The sequence below is a fragment of the Carex rostrata genome, chromosome 25 (genome assembly GCF_964058835.1).
Source record: "Carex rostrata chromosome 25, lpCarRost1.2, whole genome shotgun sequence".
NCBI lineage: Eukaryota > Viridiplantae > Streptophyta > Magnoliopsida > Poales > Cyperaceae > Carex > Carex rostrata.
Genome location: NC_135942.1, coordinates 3,068,410 through 3,087,859, shown reverse-complemented (window position 1 = coordinate 3,087,859; position 19,450 = coordinate 3,068,410). Strand labels below are relative to the sequence as shown.

At 35.5% G+C, this 19,450-nt stretch overlaps 2 protein-coding genes across 2 annotated transcripts; both read right to left on the bottom strand.

Annotated features, from left to right (window-relative positions):
- Positions 1-6,825: 6,825 nt before the first annotated feature.
- Positions 6,826-7,751, bottom strand: LOC144543808 (uncharacterized). Its single transcript, XM_078292215.1, has 2 exons — positions 7,239-7,751; positions 6,826-7,135 (listed from the first exon to the last, which is right to left on the bottom strand). Exons 1-2 carry the CDS (start codon positions 7,688-7,690, stop codon positions 7,033-7,035), a joined length of 555 nt encoding a protein of 184 aa, XP_078148341.1. The 5' UTR covers positions 7,691-7,751; the 3' UTR covers positions 6,826-7,032.
- Positions 7,752-16,214: 8,463 nt separating this feature from the next.
- LOC144543807 (uncharacterized) lies at positions 16,215-17,228 on the bottom strand. The gene is made up of 2 exons (XM_078292214.1): positions 16,719-17,228; positions 16,215-16,610 (listed from the first exon to the last, which is right to left on the bottom strand). Exons 1-2 carry the CDS (start codon positions 17,168-17,170, stop codon positions 16,508-16,510), a joined length of 555 nt encoding a protein of 184 aa, XP_078148340.1. The 5' UTR covers positions 17,171-17,228; the 3' UTR covers positions 16,215-16,507.
- Between the last annotated feature and the right edge of the window lie 2,222 nt (positions 17,229-19,450).

Below are 19,450 nucleotides of genomic sequence, written 5' to 3'. Positions count from 1 at the left end.
AGTGCAGGTACAGGTCGCGTCTCGACTGTCTACTCAGATGTGCTGGCTTGGGCGGGGGTTGATGCGATCGACGACATATCCGATGAGCCAGATATCTACGTCCCCTATGCTGGTGACAAGGAGATGTTTAGATTCGTTCATGACGCTGAGACTGTGGGTCAGGCGTTCGACCGAGCTGGGGAGATATTGACTCGTTTTGTAGACCATACCATGCCTACTCAGGATGCCCAGGTATAATTGTAATTAAAATACATAACTTTCAATTTTATTTCATAATTCTTGATTAACTTATTTGTTTTTTTACTGCAAGCTGATGAGCAGATGTACCAGAATGAGGAGTTTACATTCAGCATCTCGGCGACTATGGCACAGTGGGAGATGGCATACATTATTCGGGTTATGAACCGACCTAGACAACTCCGCCTTCTTATCGGCTAGGATTTGTACAGCCACATACATTCCTTGAGTTCCTTGGATCCTCCACACAGCTCGATGACCCCATAGCCAGACATGTGTCGTATTTCAATTCCCAGAGGCTGGGACTGGATAGGAGATACCTTTTGGTCTTGGAGTTCAAGGTACATCTGAGACACCGGTTCAGTTAGTTCAGCCAAAGGATGTCCATGCAGAGGACTCTACAGACTCAGCAGGTACCGATGAGATGCCACTCTCCAGGTGTGGGTAGGGTATGCGTAAGAAGAAGGAGATGAAGATGTTTAGTCCTTCTGACACGTAAGATTTTATTTGTATATTGTTATATGTTTTGTCAGACACTGGTACTTACTTATTTGTTAGATACTGTGACTGTTTTATTTTGTTGTTTTGCTTTTTTATTTTATTTGTAGCTCTGTCTGTCTATTTTAATTTTTCATTATGTTTGTCGAACACAATCGAAATTTCAAATGAATAACGATACCTGAACGAACCACATTTCTTAATAGATAATCAATATTTTTTGATTAAAAAGGCAGAAGCTCATTTCCATTGAAGAAAATAGTTTTAACTTACAACCTTGACCAAAATCACCTAACTAGGATCACAGTATATAACCCTGAAAATGTAGATAGCGAAACACAGCATCACAGAAATCTGATAACAAAAGTAGAGAGCTAAGATAACCCGCTGGCTAGATACTAGACAAGTATGTAACAAAAAACCAGAAGACCATCTAACTAGACTATTAAGCCTCCACAAGGGGCTGAGAAAAATATCAAGCATGGCAAAATTTGACTTGCTAGCCGAGATGAAGTTGTGATAGCTACTCTTCATAGGGAACTATCGACGCCCTAAATTCATCCATGCTGGGTGAGTCGTCGGCATCATTTGGAGTCCAAGTAGCAAGTGGCAGAACATCCATGTCAGAGGGAAACCACAGCGCAGTAGAATCAGCCACCTGGTGCTTCATCTTACCTGTCCAATAATGCACTTCCGTTATTTACGACAAACAAAAATTGAATGATAATTATAGAAAATAACAAAAATATAATCAAACAAACAAACAAACAAACAAACATAATACATAATTGTTTAATTTAGTATATATATATATATATATATATATATATATAGAGAGAGAGAGAGAGAGATGGGCTACGGTGAGTTACGAAGTAAAACGCGTTTCTACTTCACACCGTATTTTTATTTTGAAAGTCCAAACGACCGATCCGAACTGTTAGATATTTAATCCATATTGAAATGTGCTTGGAGACCAAATTTTACATTTTTTGGAATTTTGTTACTATTTATTAAGCATTTTTGAAAATTGCTGTTTTGCTGTGAACAGTAAAAAACGGTAAAATTTTCTGGACCATCAGATCAGCGACTTTCAAAATTACTTAATAAATAATAAAAAAATTCCAAAAAATATAAAATTTGGTCTCCAAACACATTTCAATATGGAGAACAAGATGAACGGTTCAGATCGACGTTTTGAACTTTAAAATCGCAAAATATGAGCGTGAAGTAAAATAGTCGCTTTACTTCACAACTCACTGTAGCCCATCTATATATATATATATATGAGTAGAACTAGGGTGTTCTTAAGCTCACCAAAGTGTTCGGTGAGCTTAACTCTAAAATCCACCAAATCGATTTTAAATGACAAATCCGAACCGTTAAAACCCGCCTACCTTACGAGTGATGCATCTACATGTGAAAATTTTAAACATTCGAATTAATTTAGTATAAAGTCAAGCGGTCAAAAAACGTTCAAAAAATAAATGCACTAAAATTAATTTATTAACCTTCTAATTTTGACCGATTGACTTTATACTAAATTAATTCCAATGTTTAAAATTTTCACATATAGACGCATCACTCGTAAGGTAGGCGGGTTCCAACGGTTCATATTTGTTATTTGAAACCGATTTGATGGGTTTTGGAGTTAAGTTCACCAAACACTTTGGTGAGCTTAAGAACACCCTAGTTCTACTATATATATATATATATATATGAGCAAAGCTAGCATGTGACATGCTCACCAAAAGTTTGGTGAGCATAACTCCAAAAGTATATTGGATCGATGTCAAATGTCAAATCCAAACCGTTGAAATCCATGTACTTCATGAGTGATGCATATACATGCAAAATTTTGAAAGTTTCGAGTTTATTTGCTACACGATCAAGTGGTCAAAGAAATAATAAAAATTGAATATATAAAATAACTTATAATAAAATGTTCATTTCTTTGACCACTTGACCGTGTAGCAAATAAACTCGAAACTTTCAAAATTTTGCATATATATGCATCACTCATGAAGTACATGGATTTCAACGGTTTGGATTTGACATTTGACGTCGATCCGATATACTTTTTGAGTTATGCTCACCAAACTTTCTTGGTGAGCATGTCACACGCTAGCTTTACTATATATATATATATATAGGACGTGGCTACGGTGCTACGGGTAGCTAAGAGGCCTCCGTGCTACGGCTCGGATTTCGAGTTTTCAAAATCCTAACGGTTGATCCGAACCGTTCATCTTGTTCTCCATATCAATATGTGCTTGGAGACCAAATTTTACATTTTTCTGAATTTTTTTACTATTTATTAAGCCACTTTGAAAACCCCTGATCCAACGGTGGCTTAACCCAACAGTAAAACCAGAAACTACCGTTGGATCAGCGGTTTTCAAAGTGGCTTAATAAATAGTAAACAAATTCAGAAAAATGTAAAATTTGGTCTCCAAGCACATATTAATATGGAGAACAAGATGAACGGTTCGGATCGACCGTTAGGATTTTGAAAACTCGAAATCCGAGCCGTAGCATGGAGGCCTCTTAGCTACCCGTAGCATATTAGCCAAAACCTATATATATATATATATATGGGGCTGCAAATTGGCTCTGCGGTCCCTCTAAAATGGGGCCGCAGAGTCAATATGCAGCCTGGGTACATCTAGAATTTCCCCAAAACGGAAGTGTTTTGTTTTTTTGGGGGGAATTTCATGTATGCCTCTCAAAAACTTGGAAATTACGTATTTTCCCCTCTAAAATTCATAATATCATATTTACCCTTCTAAACTTCAAAAACTCACATATTTACCCATTTTAATATTTTTTTCAATTAAAACTCATTTTAAAATTTTGAAATACCCATTTTACCCTTCATGTATACCCCCTCTCTCTATCTGTCTGTCTCTGACTGAGGCGTGAAAACTAAAAAAAAAAATACTAAAAATGAAAGGTGGGTCTCTACCGAACATCTATGAGTGGTCCCTAATCTACCTGTTAATTCAAATTTTATCAATCGTGCTCAAGATAAACTTGGAGTTAGAAAGACAAAGAAGCTTGAGAATTTTTATTAAACAACTCCAGAAGGAGCTAGAAAGACAAAGAAGCTGATTAAACAACTTCAGAAGGAGCCAAGTGAAAGCACCACCGATTATTGGTTCTCAATATTTTTATTCACACTTTGTTCACAAAAGAAGAGAATCATATATGGAATTCAATTGTCACCTCACATGCTCCTCCTCTCTTTCTCTCTTTCTCTCTCTCTCCTCTCTTCTCTCTTCTCTGTATGTATCTATCTCTGTCAGCTTTTAATTGAGACCGTACTATGCCTATGTAAAAGAGTTCACGCGTGTGGCCGTACAATTCAGAATTTACGGACAGTAAATGATTACTTTAAATTGGTGCTTTAGAATTATAAATAATTCAGATTCTCAATGTATTAAAATTTGAGATATGTCAAAGGATGTGAGTTCTAACTTGACTAGTCACATTCTCTCTATAGTACCTCAAGGGGAGCGTTAGAACCATAAGTTACAAATTTCAAAACTGTTTTGTATAATACCGCTCTTTAAGTTTAATTAAAACCTTAATTATGGTATTCATTTCATTTCTAGTTTCCACGCCACTCAAAGATAGACATATAGAGGAGGGGGCAAAATGGGTATTTCAAAAAAATTTAATGAGTTTTAATTGAAAAAACATTAGAATGGGTAAATATGTGAGTTTTTAAAGTTTAGAAGGGTAAATATGATATTATGAATTTTAGAGGGGGAAATACGTAATTTCCAAGTTTTTGAGAGGTATATATGAAATTCCCCCTTTTTTTTTTGTTATGGTATATAAAAAAATTTCGGCGAGTACCATAGAATCAATTAAATAAGGGATTTATTACTGCCTCCGTGATTTGGTTAATTAATTTCTCCAAAATTTAAGGCCCCGATGTATTTCTTCGTATAAATATCTGCTATTCTGATTGGATGCCAGAAAATTACATTGTCGCTAAGAAAGAGGTTTTATTCATTACCTTATCTTTTAATTTTTCAAAATATATATTACGGTGAAGTTTAAGTGTTCAACACAGATATGAGAGCCTGAGATAGATAGTATATAAAGGGACACCTCCATTAATTCTCAGAAAATTGGAGAAGGTAGTCTAAGGGACGCCTCCATTTTTAGGAACCCATAGATGAGATACAGTGTAAGACTTTAAGGTTTCTTCTTTGAAAACTTAACCGATATGCCATGAATCTGTTTTAACAAAGATTCAAAGCGTGTTGACAAAAGCATCCAGGCTTCAGTGACTAATTAACCAATTAACGGTGAAATTTCTATGAAAATTTTGTTAGTACGTTGCTACAATTAATGCTACAATAGATCAAAACGTTCCCCGTTGAAATTATCAGAGGGTTATTATTTGTTCCCCTTGGGTCCCAAATATTACTGATATGGAGATCGATGTTGAAGTAATTGATAAGTCGGTATCATTTTTAAAATTTAATTTATACTAGATTAAAATGTCAAAAAAGTAAAAAAAAAAAAAAAACTTAGGACCGGCCAAATTAAACCTCATAAGTCATAAAATATTATTTTACTCGTTATATATTCAATATTGAACATGTCACACAAAGGAACAGGTGACAGATATAAGCTAAGTTCATGTGGCTGTTAGCAAGAAATAGAATTCTCACTAAAAAAATTCTTAGCAGAAGAGGATGGAGAGGATCCACCACTTGTCAATTTTGTCAACAGAAAGAAACCACCAATCATCTTTTTCTATTGTACCCACTTACTCAACAAATATGGTTTTGGATGGGATTAAACCAACAACATTTTACCAAATGGTCCACTATTTCTGATATTTTGTATTTTGCAACCACCCTTTCAGGATTTTCAAAAAAAGCTTTTCTGATTATGTTTAGTGCTTTATGTTGGTCTATATGGAAACTAAGAAATGAGTTGTGCTTTAACCCAACAACTCCTAAAAAAGCATTTAGAACAATTGTTTTACTAATCATTTCACTTATTACTTATTGGTCAAGAAATTTCAAGAAACACATCACTGATATTATCCAAGCTGAGTGGATGCCAGAGGACATCGAACTTATTCCTCTCCAAGTCTGGGACCCCAATGCAGTGCCAGAGGAAGAGCATGGTTTGCAAATGGTGCTCTACCAGCCCCCTTCCCCTGAAGAGGCTGACTCCACTGAAAACAGCATAGCTTAGTTTAGCAATACCTAATTTTAGAATTTCATGAATTCAATGTAATCTATTATCATGCATTTTGTTATCTACTGCAATCCTTGACTGTAGCTTTTGGTGGTGTTAGAAGTAGGCGTCTAAGACTGTGAGATACAGCAAGTTTCTTTTGGTTTGTAACAAAACTTCCAAGTTTCTTTAATGAAACGGGCTCAAAAAGCCTTTTATCAAAAAAAAAAAAATATATTGCAGCTAAGCCTCTGCTGAGAGTGGGGGATCCAAAAGGCATAGATGATGGCCTACGTACCAAGGGTAAGATCTTGCTCCAGGCAATTGAAGATTTATTATATACATCATTTTGTTATACCTCATAATCTCATATTATAATGCAGTGTAACTATTATCAAAACTTTGATTGTCTAGTATGCGTATAGCTTGCTTGTGTTTTGACTAGTGCTGCCTAGAAGAAAATAGGCTTTATGATTTTGTGGGGAATGTATTAACACAAATCAGGTAGTGCAGAAACAAAAGTAATTAGGATGTAACTTAAATGTTTCATATTAATGAAACTGGCTATCTGTCTTACTCTTATTCCAGGGAGGCAGCTACCCCGCCCCTGGTCTATGCTGGGTCCGCTCCTGAGCATAGTTAATTTATTTTTGAGAGAAGAGGCACAACGAATGAGGTTTCATAATAGCAGCAAGACTAGAGAAGAAAAGCATCTCGCTGTTTTGTATGATATGTAGTGTTCTTAAAAGTTAGACGTTGGTATTGTCAATATTGTCATTTTGAATTTTGAACGCTGATATCTCGATGCTGATCGATATCGCCAGCGTTCATATTACTTTTATAAACTAATTAAACCTCTAATAGGTTATGTTTTTCATTTATTTATTTTTTAATCCGACAAAAAAAAAATCGGAGCCCACTTATTCCAAAAAAAAAAATACTATAAGAAAGTAAGAAAGAAACTTAAGAAATGTATTTATTGAAGTACATACTATATTACAACAGTAAGTATAACAAGAATAAATGAACAAAGCAATATGATCTTCTCTCATGGCTACTAACTAACAAATATCCCAAGAAACTAGTACTGATTAGCTAACATGTCAGCTGTTGTACAACTTCAAGTTGCACTTTACTGTGATCTTGCTTCCGTCGAAGCAGAGTTGGCCAGCATCCAACTCTGTTGAACCCCATTTCCCTATAGGAGAATTGAAATAACAAAATTAATCAAACTGAACTCTGTTTACAATTTCGTAGTATATCTATCGCATACAAATCATAAATGTATAATTAATAATTACCTCTTTTCTAATTCTTCTAGAGTTATACAGGACGACTCGCGGCACGAAATGGATCTGCTTTTGTCTGTAAAAGAAACTGGTACATGGAGATTCAAAAGCACACCATTTCGGCCACTACTGCAACTGCTTCTGCTGATTTTCCTCTGTTTCTTCTCTTTTGTTGCTGCCACTTCCTTACATTGATCCTCTGTTTTATCGTCTTTCTCTAGGACATCGTCTTTCTCTTTCTCTGATGATGAGTTGCTGAGAAGAAATGAGAACGAGAGTTCTCGATCAGACTCAGATTCTAACTCTGGGAAATTGTTCAAGAGCATAAGCACCTCTTCTTGCCTCTTGGCAGGGTCCGACTCGTTTGATGCAGCAGCAGCAGTCGCCGCGTCTTTTTTATTCCTAGAGGATTTCAGGCCACTGCTTCTGCATGTCAAGAGAGGTAGAAACTTTGCTTTTGCCATCAGCTTTTGGAAGTGTTTTTATTTTATTTTTTTATGAAGCCTTAACTATGCTGTTATGACTTATGAGTTGTACAAGTGGTTTGTTTGTGCTTACAAGGGATGTTATGGGGTTCTACCGTTCTAGAAAAGAACAGCTTTGGGGGACAAGTACTGAACTACAGAGACAACGTCAGATTTGGGATGTACCGTGCAGTTTCTTTTCTTGACTCTTTCTAGAAGCTTAGGATAAGGTACAAGAAATGCTAGACATATATGCCTTCTGTTTACTTCTTAGAGGAATCAATTTTGTTGGTCTAGAAGTCTAGATGGCATTTATTACTGTGATAAGCATTTTGAGTTTTGAGATAACATCAGTTTATCAGTTTTTTTCAAATAGCATTTTGAAGTATATATATAGATCGACTAAGTACATAGTGGCATGACTAATGTCGTGATACTAATAATTCATTTTTATAATTTTTAAAGTTCAAATTTATGTTGTCAATTAGGGTTGCACAAAAAAATTCGTAATTCGTGATTCGATTCGAGTTTGATTAGAAAAAAGTTCGTAAAAAATTCTATTCGAAATAGTTCGAAATTAATTCAAATCAAATTCAAACTAGACCTGGTTCATTCGAAATAGGTTCGCAAACTATTTTAGTTCAAAAATCAAAGTAACGTGAGCTGTTGATTTCCGCTGATGACTTGTGTTCGTTGATAACTTAAAAGTTAAAACATAAAGCTGTCTAATCATAAGTCATAACTCGTAAGTCGTAATTCTCGTTCTCAATTCTAAAACCCTAGACGATTTTTATCTCTCGCTTTCGGTGACTACAATAACTTTTTTTTATCGTAGAAAAGTTCGTAAAAGATTCGAAATTGAGTTCGTAAAAAATTCGATTCAAAATTAATTCAAACCAAACTCAAACTGGAGTAAGTTCGATTCGTTTGCAATTCTATTGTCCATATTAAAATATACTTATGAGGGTTGAAATGCCTCATCTCTTTCATACCTCATATTGTATATCTCCGTTTTGAAAGTCTACACTGTCGATCTGAACCGTTCAACATGATTTTCATACTAAAATATACATAGTGATGAATTTTTATAATTTTCGGGAATTCTTTACTATTTTTTTAGATAGGCAGAAAATCACTGTTTTTGAACGGTCTAGATATAATGATTTCCGCTGATTTTGTACTATTTTGTACATATCTCCAAGCATATTTTAGTATGGAAATCATGTTGAACGGTTTGGATCGATAATTTAAATTTTAAAAACGGAGATATACAACATGAGGTATGATGAAGTATGAAAAACATGAGGTATTCAAACTCTCCTCATATATTTATAAATGAAATTTTACATTTTTTTTATCTAGATGGCATTTATTTTTTATTCATCACCATGTCATACCGTCAAAGGGACGCTTCCATCGAGAGGAACGCATGACTGGGACAGTTTAGACTTGTAGGTTTCATTTTTGAGAACGACCGATGCGGCGATGCCATAAATCCGTTGTAAAGAGATTCAGAGCGTGTTGACAAATTAAAGCATCCAAGCTTCAGCGGCCATTTTTATTAATACCCAAAAAAAGAAAACTTAATTTTAAAAATAATCATCAGTTCTGATTTTTTTCAAAAATAACCTAACCGCCAGAACTACGGGCGGTTTTCCTGGGGACCAAACCGCCAGAACTACGGGCGGTCTCCCTGGGGACCAAACCGCCCACCCACAGGCGGTTTCCTATGGGACCAAACCGCCCCCCCACGGGCGGTCCTCTATAGGTATTTAACCTGATTTTTTCTCTCTCCTGCCCACTCCAACCATTCTGTAAACCAAAATTTTACTGTGCTGTGATTTTACTGTTTGAGAGAGAGAGCTCTGGCGATTGTTGGGCGATTTTACTGTAGCAACAGGTTTTTTTTTAGCTTCTTGTTAATTTTTTGCTAATTATTAATTACTGTGTGTAACTATTGCATTTACTGTACAAATTTACTGTAACTGTTGCAATTTTTTTAATTACTGGAATTACTGTAACTGTAGCAAATTTACTGTTACAATTACTGTAACTGTTGCAATTTACTGTAACTGTTGCAATTACTGTACAAATTTACTGTTGTAATTACTGTAACAACATAAATTACTGTAGCAATATGTAATTTTTTTATTTTCTAATTTGCCATTGATTACTGTACCCGTTATAATTACTGTACAAAACTTTAATCCTTATGAAATAATTTTTTAAATGTAGTTTGTTAAGGAAAAGATGTTAGTTGCACTGTATGTGGGCGGCAGGCTACAAAGGGGTGAAGATGGCGTGTAGTACACGAAAGATGCCACATTTGCCTTCGAGGTTAATGAAAATACCACATTTCAGGAACTGAAGTAGCTAATATACGAAAAGACTGCTATAAACCCCAACATGTATGAAATAGAATTGGCTACACGGATTGACAACTCACCTGGGGTGGGGGGTAGACCTTACTTTGTGAAGTTTCCAATAACAGATGCGAATTTGTGGAGAGTTGTGTACACTCAATTTGTGGCTAGTGGGGTCCCGATAATGGAAATATATTCGAAGAGGGTTCCCCGGACTAGGGCTAGACCTTCAAGTGCGGCTGGGGCGGTGCCTTCAGGTTATGACAATTCGGGTTATGACAACCAGGAATACCACCACCACTCTCCTTATGACAACCAGGAGTACCACCACCACTCCCCTTATGACAACCAGGGTTACCACAACTCCCCAGAAAATATTGAAGTGTTACCACCACCGCCCAGACAGACACCCATAATCCCTAGATTTCCAACTATGCCAGAGTCAGGACCGGTACCCGTTAATCGAATTGATATTGATATTGATGTTGATGTTATTGATGTCATACTAGAAAGGGAAATGGAAACGGGAGATGAATACCAAGGAGTTTGGAAATCTGATGACTTATCAGATGGTGATGCAAATGTACCAGGTTTATCCAGGGCAGAAAAATTCCCGATTAGAGGTCGGGAGAATAAGCATCCGGTCACCACATTCAATGATACCACAGCTTTCGAAGAGGCAGACATTAGTTTCTTTGGTCCTCGTGTTCAATACAATAAAGAACTTGCCGCAGGGCAACTTTATACCAACATAGACGAACTTGTAAAGAAAATCAATGAGACCCATGTTCACGGCAACTGGGAATGTCAAATACACAAAAGAGAGCGAACAAGGTTAGTTGTGCTATGTAAAACTCACCCGCGGTGCGAGTTCCGCCTTTATGCAGCCCCTGCGGGTTCAGGGGAAGCATGGATGATTAAGAAGTGTGAACCACCTCACACATGCAAGTCTGCGTCCACAAGGACAGACCATGCGCAGCTGACGGCATCATTAATTGCCGATGCAATTGAGGAGGCTATTAAGTTGGATCCATCGATGAGCATCAAGGCGGTGGCAATGACCGTCAGACACAAATACAAATATGTAATCCCAAAATACAACAGGCTGTGGAGAGGTCGTAAACTTGCGGTTTGCAGAATATTCGGTAGTTGGAAGGATTCATATGGCTATCTGGCACCATTGCTCCAGGCCATGGCAAGTACAAATGTCAGCACCGTATATGAGCGAGGGAGCTCAACAATTCAAGGGCATAGCATGGGCTTTTGGTGCTTGTATCCAAGCTGTGCCATACATCAGACCCGTTATAAGCATTGATGCATGCTTCATGTCTGGCCGTTACGAGGGGAGGCTACTGATAGCATGTGCATATGATGCTGAGAACCAGCTGTTGCCTTTGGCGTTTGCAATTGTTCATAAAGAGGATGGTGAGAATTGGGGATTCTTTATGCAGTTTTTAAGAAGACGGGTGATTGGGGAAGGGAAGTTTTTCTGTGTGATATCAGATCGGCACAAATGAATAAAATATGTTTTTGATCGTGAAGATTACGGTTGGTCAACCCGTACTGGCCAGTGTGTGCACAGGTTGTGTATGCAACACGTTGCGGAGAACCTTTCCAAGGCAACCGGGGGTGACAAGTGGGTTACTGATACATTTAGATGGGATTGCAGAAAGAAAAAGCCGAGAAAGGTGGTAGAGATGACTAGCAGTTTTGCAAAGGTACATGTATTTCAATTGTTTACATATATTATTGTACTTTAAGAAAACAATTTTTTTTAGTACAATTGTTTACTTACATTATTTTATTTCCTTATTTTTTATGTAGTACATGCCAAAGGCAAATCTCTACTTAATGAAGGTGGGCAAAAATAATCTCCGAGATGTCAACGAAAATCCAGCATACGAGAAAATATATCAATCCCGTGATGGAGGTTGGCATTGGGAAATTATGACCACCAACGGATCTGAGTCGCTGAATGCAATATTCAAGCAGAGCCGGATGTTGCCTGTGGCTGCAGTTGTAGAGGACACATTCTACAAGTTAATGATGGAACAGGGACAAAGGTGCAAAGGTGAAACTAAGACTACACAGGGACAAAGGTGCAACTATGACCATGATCTCGATGGATAATGATGGAACAGAATTCGAAGTGCAAAATCCAAATGAGTACGTTCCTACTAGCCGTAAACCAGATGGCACTATGGCGTTTGTCAAGAGGGCTTGCAAGTACGTGGTTAAATTCGGAGATGCCAGGGCGGTAACCTGTACATGCCAAGGACCCCAGCTAAATCACATACCCTGCAGTCACGTGATGGCGGTATGCCGAGTGAGGAACTACTGTGAGGATCACTATGTTGCTGACATATACCGTACCGATTACCTTGCTTCCACTTGGGGTGGATCTTTCCATTCTTATCCCAATCAGCATGAGTGGCCTACATATGTCGGTGATAGAATACTCCCTTCAGAACGATGGATAAGAAAGGGGAGGAGGAGACACAAGCGTATTATAATGACCATGGACGAGATGAGTGGCAGGCGACCGTCGGGAAATCAGGCTCGCCGTTCTGTTTCTGACAGGCGCAGGGCAGGTATGTAGCATTGTACGAAATTCATTTATGATCTTATTATATTACTAACTGAATTGTGTTCTTATGTTCAGATGCCATAAACGAGCACAACGAAAGAGAAAATGCCAGAGTTGTTGCTGAAGCAACTGGTAGAACACAACCCCCCCTCCTCCGAGCCAACCATCTAGTTGCCAAGGCTCTACAAGTAATGCCGCACCTGTAGCTGGTACCAGTAGAACTAGTCGTTTGTTAGGTCTATTGAGACATGGTGGCAGGGGCAGATAAACCTGCTATTTTGCTAGTGTGAACTTATTTCGATTTGTTATAATTATGTTGTAACTAATTAGTTATAATTTGTTAGTATATGGAATTGCTTTGTTTTAAAACTTGCTTAGTTATAATCTGATATGTTTTAATTCGATTTGTTATAATTAAGTTGTAACTAATAAGTTGTAACTAATATGTTTTAATTCGATTTGTATATGTATATATTTATATATACATATATTATAAAAAAAATGAGTTTATAAAAAAAAATTGTATATATGTATATGTGTATATGTATATGTGTATATGTGTATATGTATATGTGTATATGCATATGTGTATATGCATATGCATATGTATATGTAATTATGTATATATATATATAGAGTTAGGCTGGGGTGCTATGGATAGCATAGTGGCCTCTATGCTACGGCTCAATATTCGAGTTTTCAAAATCCAAACGGTCGATCCGAACCGTTCATCTTATTCTCCATATTAATATCTGCTTGGAGACCAAATTTTACATTTTTCTGAATTTGTTTACTATTTATTAAGTATTTTACAAAATTGTTGATCCAACGGTGGCTGCACAAAACAGTAAAACCGTTGGATTAGCGATTTTCAAAGTGGCTTAATAAATAGTAAAAAAATTCAGAAAATTATAAAATTTGGTCTCCAAGCAGATATTAATATGGAGAATAAGATGAACGGTTCGGATCGACCGTTTGGATTTTGAAAACTCGAATATTGAGCCGTAGCATAGAGGCTACTATGCTATCCATAGCACCCCAGCCTAACTCTATATATATATATATATATATGGATAGCATAGTGGCCTCTATGCTACGGCTCAATATTCGAGTTTTCAAAATCCAAACGGTCGATCCGAACCGTTCATCTTATTCTCCATATTAATATATGCTTGGAGACCAAATTTTATAATTTTCTGAATTTTTTTACTATTTATTAAGCCACTTTGAAAATCGCTAATCCAACGGTTTTACTGTTTTGTGCAGCCACCGTTGGATCAACAATTTTGTAAAATACTTAATAAATAGTAAAAAAATTCAGAAAAATGTAAAATTTGGTCTCCAAGCAGATATTAATATGGAGAATAAGATGAACGGTTCGGATCGACCGTTTGGATTTTGAAAACTCAAATATTGAGCCGTAGCATAGAGACCACTATGCTATCCATAGCACCCCAGCCTAACTCTATATATATATATATATAGGGTCTGTCTAAATTGCTGCTGGCAGCATTTCGGCAGAGGTGCTGCCGGGGCTATATTTAGCCGTGTGATGTCCAAACAACAAATCCAAACTGTTAGATGTTTAATCTATATTATAATCTACTTGGAGACCGAATTTTACATTTTTTGGAATTTTTTTACTATATATTAAGCTGGTTTGAAAACCGCTGATTTCAGTAAATTTCTGCAGCATTGAAATCAGCGGTTTTCAAACCAGCTTAATATATAGTAAAAAAATTCCAAAAAATGTAAAATTTGGTCTCCAAGTAGATTATAATATAGATTAAACATCTAACGGTTTAGATTTGTCATTTGAACATCAAAAAATAGAAAAAACAGTGGCAGCACCTCCGGCAGAAATGCTGCCGGCAGCAAATTAGCCACAGCCTATATATATATATATATATATATATATATATATATATATATATATATATATATATATATGTATGTATATATGTATGTATGTATGTATGTGTGTGTATGTGTATATGTGTATATGTATATATTATACATATATTATAAAAACCGGAAAAAGATCAACAAGCTGTCAGAGCTTGGAAATTTTTGAATAAAGGCCAAGTCCTTCATTAGTGTTATATTTAGAATTGTGATATCTAACTGACAAATAAAGTCAAAGTTATAAAGAGTAACGACATCACTTCATAAATTTATTAAATGTCTTATTTTTTTGGCATACACTCTAAACAAGAAAACTTTTTTTTCACAACATTATTTAAATCAAAATACTCAGATCTCTCTAAAAAGAAAAAAAAAAAAAAAAAGGAGACCGCCCGTGGGGAGGGGGGGCGGTTTGGTCCCCAGGGAGACCGCCCGTAGTTCTGGCGGTTTGGTCCCCAGGGAAACCGCCTGTAGTTCTGGCGGTTAGGTTATTTTTGAAAAAAACCAGAACTGATGGTTATTTTTAAAATTAAGTTTTGTTTTTTGGGTATTAATAAAAATAGCCGAAGCTTCAGTGACTAAAACCAATTAATTAATTAACGGTATTACCTGCCAAAGGAGACATCAATGGAAGTTCTAGAGTGAGGCTACAGTGCTTTGCATAGTGCAGATCCATATGTGTTATTGGCTTAATAGATTTATATATTCGTTTACAAATATTAAACATCGATTCTAATCACTAAATATGATTTTCATATGAAAATATATTTAAAGATAAATTTTTATATTTTTCTTATTACTTTTTTAAATGCGTAGAAAATCATTATTTTTTATGGTTCAAAAAACTTTAGATCATATAATTTTATATCTAAAAAATAAAAAAAATCTAAAATAATAAAAAAAATCTAAAAAAATAAAAAATTTGATCTCCAAGTACATTTTATATAAATATCATATAGTTCGGATCGATGTTTGAACTTTGTAAATAGAGATATTGATCCATAGCACAGACCAGTCCAGTGGTGGATCTACTATAGCACAGGGGGGGGGGGCAGCCGCCGCCCCTCCTTAGATTTCGAGTTTTAGTAGTGATTTATTGGTACCGATTGATTTTGTCCCTCCCTGTAAATTTTTTTGCCCCCTTCTGAATGTTTGATTTATAATTCGGGTTAAATTTAGTGTTAAAATCAAAATAAATTTATTGAATTATGATTGGTAATATTAATTATAAGTTATAGGATCATAAATTATAAATTGGGTATTGGAAAATATAAGTCAAAACATTGTTTTTTTATCGAGTACCTAATTAATTAATGGGTTTAAATCCGATAAGCTATTTAAATCCAATTTGATATTTTTTGCTCCCCCGACGAAAATTCTGGATCTGCCCCTGAACCATTCCGTGTTTTGAAAGGAGTGTTAATAATAGGAGCATACTTAATTTCTTTTTGAGAGAAGAAGCACGACGAATGAGGTTTCATAATAGCAGCAAGACTAGAGAAGAAAAGCACCCACTGTTTTGTATGATATGTAGTGGTCTTAAATAAGACGTTGGTATTCTCAATATTATCATTTTGAATTTTGAATGCTGATATCTCGATGTTGATATCGACAGCGTTCATATTATTTTTATAAACTAATTAAACATCTAATAGGTTATTTTTTTCATTTATTTATTTTTTAATACGACAAAAAAAAAATCGGAGCCCACTTATTCCAAAAAAAATAAAAATAAAAATACTATAAGAAAAGGAAGAAAGAAACTTAAGAAATGTGTTTATTGAAGTACATACTATATTACAACACAGCAAGTATAACAAGAATAAATGAACGAAGCAATATATATAATCCTCTCATGACTACTAACTAACAAATATCCCAATTAACTAGTACTGATTAGCTAACTAATATTTACTCTAAAGTACTAGTCTTACATAACACAAAATAATGAATTATTGCTCTCTAACATGTCAGCTGTTGTACAACTTCAAGTTGTACTTTACTGTGATCTTGCTTCCGTCGATGCAGAGTTGGCCAGCATCCAACTCTATTGAACCCCATTTCCCTATAGGAGAATTAAAATAACATAATTAATCAAACTGAACTCTGGTTACAATTTCGTAGTATATCTATTGCATACAAATCATTAAATGTTTAATTAATAATTAATTACCTCTTTTCTAATTCTGCTAGAGTTTTACAGGTCGACTCGCGGCACGAAATGGATCTGCTTTTGTCTGTAAAAGAAACTGGTACATGGAGATTCAAAAGCACACCGATTCGGCCGCTACTGCAACTTCTTCTGCTGATTTTCCTCTGTTTCTTCTCTTTCGCCGCTGCCACTTCCTTACATTGATCCTCTGTTTTACCTCCTTTCTCTAGGACATCGTCTTTCTCTTTCTCTGATGATGAGTTGCTGAGAAGAAATGAGAATGAGAGTTCTCGATCGAACTCAGATTCTGACTCCGGGAAATTGTTCAAGAGCATAAGGACCTCCTCTTGTCTCTTGGCAAGGTCCGACTCGTTTGATGCAGCAGCAGCAGTCGTCACATCTTTTTTACTCCTAGAGGATTTCAGGCCGCTGCTTCCGCATGTCAAGAGAGGTAGAAACATTTCTTTTGCCATCAGCTTTTGCAAGAAAATTGAGTTTTTCTTTATGTTCTTTCTCAAGTCTTAACTATGCTGTGATCGATATGTGTGTTGTACAAGTGGATTGTTTGATCTTATAAAGGATGTTGTGGGGTTCTAGAAAAGAAAGCTTTGGGGGACTAAGTACTGAACTACAGAGACAATGTCGGATTTGGGGTGCACTGGGCAGTTTCTTAACTTGACTCTTTCTAGAACCTTTAGGATACGGTACAAGAAATGCTAGATGGATATATGTGATGTTCCTTTCATGTGTGGAAATAAATCAGCTGAAATTCCGAGATCGGGTACTGTTCACTCTGAAATTTCTGCAATTCGAAATTCATCCATTGAATTTTTTTGAGAACGCATCTCGAAACAACTAGTTTTTTCTTGAACGTATCTCAGAACAGTTCGATGGCTGGATTCGGATTACAGGGATTTCAGGGTGAACAGTACCAACCTCGAATTTCAACATATTCGGATCCTCCTTGTGTTACTACTCGAAAAAAATCAATTTTGTAGATCTAGATGACATTTATTACTGTGATATGCCTTTTGGGTTTTGAGATAACATCAAGAGGATTCAAATTCACCATTATTTTGGTGCTCCAATATGCTCCACGTCTTTTATTTCTATTTTCAAAATCCGAACAGGTCAATATGATATTTATAATAAAATGTGTTTGGAGACCAAATTTTATATTTTTTTTAAAAAAATTTACTATTATTTTTAAATAGGTACAATATGACTTTATCGGATGGTCCAGAATCTCCTTAAAAAGTGATTTTATATCTATTTTAAAAAATATAAAATTTGGCCTCCAAACATCAAATAACATTTTGAAGTGTGTATATATATATATAAATCCGCTAAGATCATAGTGGCATGACCAATGTCTTGATACTAGCAAATTTTTTTTATGATTTCTAAAGTTTAAATAATCGATCTGAAATGTTCAACTCCATATTAAAATGTATTTGATCTAGATGGCGTTTATTTTTTATTCATCACCTTGTCATACCGTCAAAGGGACGCTTCCATATGTTGACACACGACTGAGACAGTTTAGACTTGTAGGTTTCTTTTTTGAAAATGACCGATATGCCATAAATCCGTTGTAACAAGATCCTAATTAAGCGTGTTGAAAAATTAAAGCATCCAAGCTTCAGTGACTAAATCAATTAATTAACGGTATGACCTGCCAAGGAGACATCAATGGAAGTTCTAGAGTGAGGCTACACTGCTTTGCATAGTGCAGATCCATATGTGTTATGGCCTTGTATATTTATATTTTCGTTTTTAAATATCAAGGACATATGTGCAAGTTGTATAAGGTTATTTCCAGAATTCTTTCTGAAACAAGAGGTTATTTTTAGGATCCAGTTTCTTTTTATTAATTTGTAGCAGAATTTGTGATTGTCTACTCAAATTTGTTAAATCTAATAAAAAGATCGTAACATATTTTAACTGATTTGTTGTGACGTAACATAGTCTAGAATTAATATTGATTATTGATTATATATATAGCATCCTGTGTTGAATATCTCTGATTTTGAAGCATTAATTTAACATATTTTATTGATTTGATGTGACACATGATCTAGAAGCAATTCTGATTAGTGCTCCATGGTTTGACTTCTGAGTTTGTTACTAGAAAAGGATGCCCCTAGTCAATTTTGGTAAGGCACAGTTATTGAAAAGGTCTGATTTTTTAATTAGGTATTTTGACATAATGAACTAAATTTATGGCGCGTCTTCTAGAAGCTTATCTGCTTAATGCTTAAAGTTAGTTTGTTAGTAAACTTAAGCTTAAAGTTGCTTAATGCTTAATGCTTAGTTGTTACTGGCTAGAAAGAGAAAAGGTAACGTCCTCGAACTACAGTCCTCCGAAAATCTTCATGTATAAAAGTCTTCCTTTTTTAGCTTAGTTCTGACGCTCTTTCAATTGCCACAACTGCCATAATTTCAAGTACAATATGTATGTTTACAGGATAATATGTGTATATTTACATGATAATATGTATATGTTCACAGGATACTATGTGTATGTTCACATAAGGTGGTCTCCAACAGCTGTCACGCGTTTTCAACAGCTGTCACGTGTTTTTAACAGCTTTCACGCGTTTTTAACAGCTGTCACGCGTTTTTAACAGTTTTCACGCGTTTTTATGTTGACAGGATTTGTTAAATTAGTTTACAGGATTTAGTATTGATGTTTATAGGATTTAGTATTGATGTTTACATAATTAGTTGAAAATATCTGGAAATTTTTGGGG